General features: G+C 35.3%; 1 protein-coding gene across 1 annotated transcript; it reads left to right on the top strand.

Moving 5' to 3' along the window:
* The first annotated feature begins 1,115 nt into the window (after positions 1-1,115).
* On the top strand, positions 1,116-2,384 carry LOC110444812 (acetylcholine receptor subunit beta-like). The gene has a single exon (XM_021489169.1). The coding sequence runs from the start codon at positions 1,116-1,118 to the stop codon at positions 2,382-2,384; it is 1,269 nt and encodes a 422-aa protein (XP_021344844.1).
* The last annotated feature ends 1,840 nt before the right edge of the window (positions 2,385-4,224 follow it).

The raw sequence follows: 4,224 nt of genomic DNA, 5'->3' as shown, positions 1-4,224 counted from the left end.
CAATAGTTTACGGCTTACAATAGTGTTTACGGCTTACAATAGTGTAGCAAAAGAGATTGACATGTGATAATACCAGTGAACTATTTTTATGAAGACATCGGCCTTAGTGTCTCATTGCAGACTAGATTAATGACGCTATGTACCATTTTCATAGCTAAAGTACACATTGAATATACCCAAATTACATATTTGAATTCCGATGTTTTATTGGTGTCTTGTAATATGAATTATTAGGGGTTTAATATTTGGATGACTAGCTAACCAGTAAACAGTATACAGGTTAGGGTAACGTTATACTCAAACAGCTCAATAAAGTTTGTTTAATTCTCTAAACAATATACATAAAAAATATAAGACTTACATACCTAAATCAGACGCTACATTTAATTTCATTGAAATAGCATTACTTTGTTGAATTAGCTTATACCGTGGGAAGGTATAGCTTGGTGATAAAGTGATGGCTGTTCATACGTTTTATTCACTAGTAGACATTGATGTATTTTAAATGGGATGGCAATGCATTTATATATATATCGTCCATATCAAATTATACAAGCGTTGAAATGTTTTGATGTTTCTATAAAAGAGTCATAACAGTCGTACTGAGTGACTTTCCTATGCCTTTTATTAACTCAATACCGTTACACTGAATGGTTATAATACAGGTAAATCATCTAGTATTCCAGCATTTCCATTTCGTCAAATAAGCTTCATGAAATATTCACAAATAAACACGAAACGCACTCGGCATGTCGAGGCTTCATTCACAATGAACAAGTACAATGCAATATTCTAGGTGACATTAATAAATCAACATTCGTTTATGTGTATCACTTGTGTCTCACACAACTGCAATTGGTTAGGTCAGGTTAACTATATGACAATGTTTTTGGATTTATCATCTGTCATTGTGGTAGAAGATTGACAGTGGTGAAATGGGTTTGATAGTAGCCTTAAGCTTGTTGGTGGGGTTATCAGTCTTATGCGGAACAGTATTCGGACAAGGTTTTGATGATCTTAACAGACTCTACTCAAACTTAACAACACAGTATAACAAAAATATACGACCAACAGCCGATCTCACACAGCCAACAGAAGTGCACGTATCTTTCACAATGCTGTCTATCAGGGAATACGAGGAGAAAACTGGTAAGCTTACTATTGTTGGCATTTTCATCTTTGAGTGGCAGGATACGAACATGAGATGGGATCCTAGTGTCTATGGTGGCATACCTTCCTTCTTGATCCCGCAAAGTGAGGTATGGAAACCGGAAATTGTCAACGCAAAGCCATATGAGAAGAGAGAACCGCTGGGGTTTGACAGAGTGAGTGTCCGTGTGCTTGCGGACGGGAAGATGTTATGGATGCCCGGGGATGTGTACCAGACCACATGTTCCGCTGACGTCACGTATTTTCCGTTTGACGTACATCAGTGTAAATATGTCTTCTCACCATGGATGTATTTACTCGGCGAATTGATTCTTCAACCCACATTTGATGAAATGGATCTTGAGCTGTTCACTCCAAGTGGTCTATGGGAATTGAAAGGGACAGAAATAGCTGTGGATAGTGTACTAGGTGGTCATCTGTTATTTCTAATTATAACATTTAAACGCCGTCCGACTTTCCATATTGTTAATATCTTGGCGCCTATAAGTGTCATGGGACTTTTGAATGTGATGGTGTTCCTTCTTCCCGCAGAATCAGGTGAACGAGTGGGATTTTCTATAACTGTATTGCTTGCAATGTCTGTGTTTCTAACTATCATTTCCGACAGCCTGCCAAGTACAAGCCAACCCAGTATACCCAGAATATCGTATCTATTACTAGGAGATTTGGTGATAGGTACAGTTATCACAATATGTACGATTCTTGTACTACGGTTGCACCATAAACGTGATGACGAGGATGTCCCACGGTGGCTCCGGTGTATGTCCTGCACAAAATGTTGCTCCAAATCCAAAAGGGAGATGAGGAGAAGGTCAAATTGTGATGCATCATCAGAAACGTTCTCCAATTTGTGCGCTGACGGATTTTATTCCCAGCCTATAGATAACGTGTCGTCGACTCAAGACAACAGAAGATTGTATCAAGGGAGGATCAACAAGACTGGACACGTTCAGTGTAGATCAGGACATCGCATGGAAACATGGGACAATCACTACCAACAGGACCTGAATATACCACGTGATGACACCATTGGGGGACATCCCAGTGACGACAGAAGCAGACAGGAATCACAAAACTCCTCATCCGAGCCTCACAGTATTGTCAAATGGAAAAACGTTGCTGACTTCTTTGACGTTTTATTTTTCCTATTTTTCCTTGTACTTATCATTGCCAAAAACATAGTTTCTGTTTTGGTATTTATTGGAAACATTTAAAAGAAGTTTACGCTCGACTAGATGTATTTTGAGGTACTTTTCCAAAAGGTAAGAGCGAAATAATCCTTGAATTTTATTATCTTTTGCAAACACAAATCGCTCTTTAATTGTCCATTAAACGATTGCTTTAAATAAATTGGCAATTGGACACTGCATCGAAGCGTTGATACCCTTTAGCCACCAGTGCGGTTAGATATTAAATGTCTATTTAACAAAAGTGAAACAGAATTTATTTTCAAATTGACTATTTTTCTTTTCAATTTTCATTGATGGCTCACGGATCGTTTATTTTGTAACTTGTACGGAACAATGAAGTACCAAGAGCAGTTTTTGTAAACTTTCTAGTCCACGGGAGCCGTAGACTTTCGGAACACATCCAATTATCCTTTTATTAACCCCTTTGTTCACACTACTTCTACGTAATACGGTACAATTTGTTTTCACTCTATCGAGTTCTTCTTTGTCATCCACGTATGCTTGCGTTAGGAACAACCTTTCACTTCTTGAACTTTCAATTCGACACACAATATTCGAAAAACAACAGTATTTATTGTTTTTTCGTCACATGCTATGTTAAAACATTATTTTTTAATTCAATCAACTTTTATGTATCAAATATACAATGTAAACTAGTAAAATTAATAACAAATTATAATGTTTGTTCGGACACCGATACATAATCTACGACAGACGTATCACGGCTGCCACGTTGTAATTTTGATGCTTATTCTTTAAGAGGTTGATATCAGTGTTGTATGTGTGGAATATGCAGACTAGCCACGTTATTTTTACAGACAAGGATATATTTCCATCCACACGATGAACAAAGCGATCTTAAAATAAAAGATACCAATGCATTGTCTTAGGTAAAGAGTAGCATTTTCAAAGTAAAGGTCCTAAGTTCACCCCCTGTTGTATTTCTGTTTTTCCTTTTTTATTTCTATTTTTATATATTCAAATTTTGAAATAACTAATCCCGTGAAATGCATCATATCATTTGATTTTGATGGAATATTTCTTAGAAAAAGGATTTCAACAAATATTTTTACAAAAGCGAAAATGGTAATAACATAAATTGTTTAACTTTTTGGTAACCTTTACCTAAAGCTTAAATTAGCATTTCAGGGAAAGTATTAAATATTCTTATGTAAAAATAGTACCTGACCTTTACATTACGAAAGCCTATAGAGCTCATTTTCATAGATGAAAAAAAAAATGAACTACGCGATATAACGCGAAACTTATTTTAGTTATTAATCAAGAGTAGAATTAGGTGAAATTTTACATTTTCAAAACGGCCGCCAAATTGGTCATTTAAAAAACTGTAAGAAAGTCTCTAGTTTTTTACATACTATCTGATGCATGTTTGTTTTTAGAATTGTGTTTCAAAACGTGTATGTGTAATATCTAAACACTTTGTTAAACAATTGCTTATATAATAGTTTCGCGTTATATATCCGTAAGATTCGCGTTATTTCACACTTTATCCTGTTGGTATTTCTCTTTTTCAACCTTACGGCAATCCCTCCACAAATAAATCACTTGTCTATTTTTTGAAACAGATATTATCATGTAGATATCACAATGCTAATACTCCAGATTTATATGTAAAACTATAGATTGTAGAAAGATGGCATTCTGTCCACCCATCCAATAAAGTTATCAAAAGGTACAGGATAAGATTAAATGTACACTATAAAGCGATATTATAAAAACAAATACAATACATATGAATTCATCTTACGTTTCAAATTGCACTTATCTGTTGTGCAAATGGATATTTATTTTTAATATTCACAGTCTACAATTACATTCACTCAACAGCCATTGTTCCCACGTG

Source organism: Mizuhopecten yessoensis, unplaced genomic scaffold (genome assembly GCF_002113885.1).
Source record: "Mizuhopecten yessoensis strain PY_sf001 unplaced genomic scaffold, ASM211388v2 hete_36176856, whole genome shotgun sequence".
Classification (NCBI taxonomy): domain Eukaryota; kingdom Metazoa; phylum Mollusca; class Bivalvia; order Pectinida; family Pectinidae; genus Mizuhopecten; species Mizuhopecten yessoensis.
This window is presented reverse-complemented; position numbering and strand designations above follow the sequence as displayed.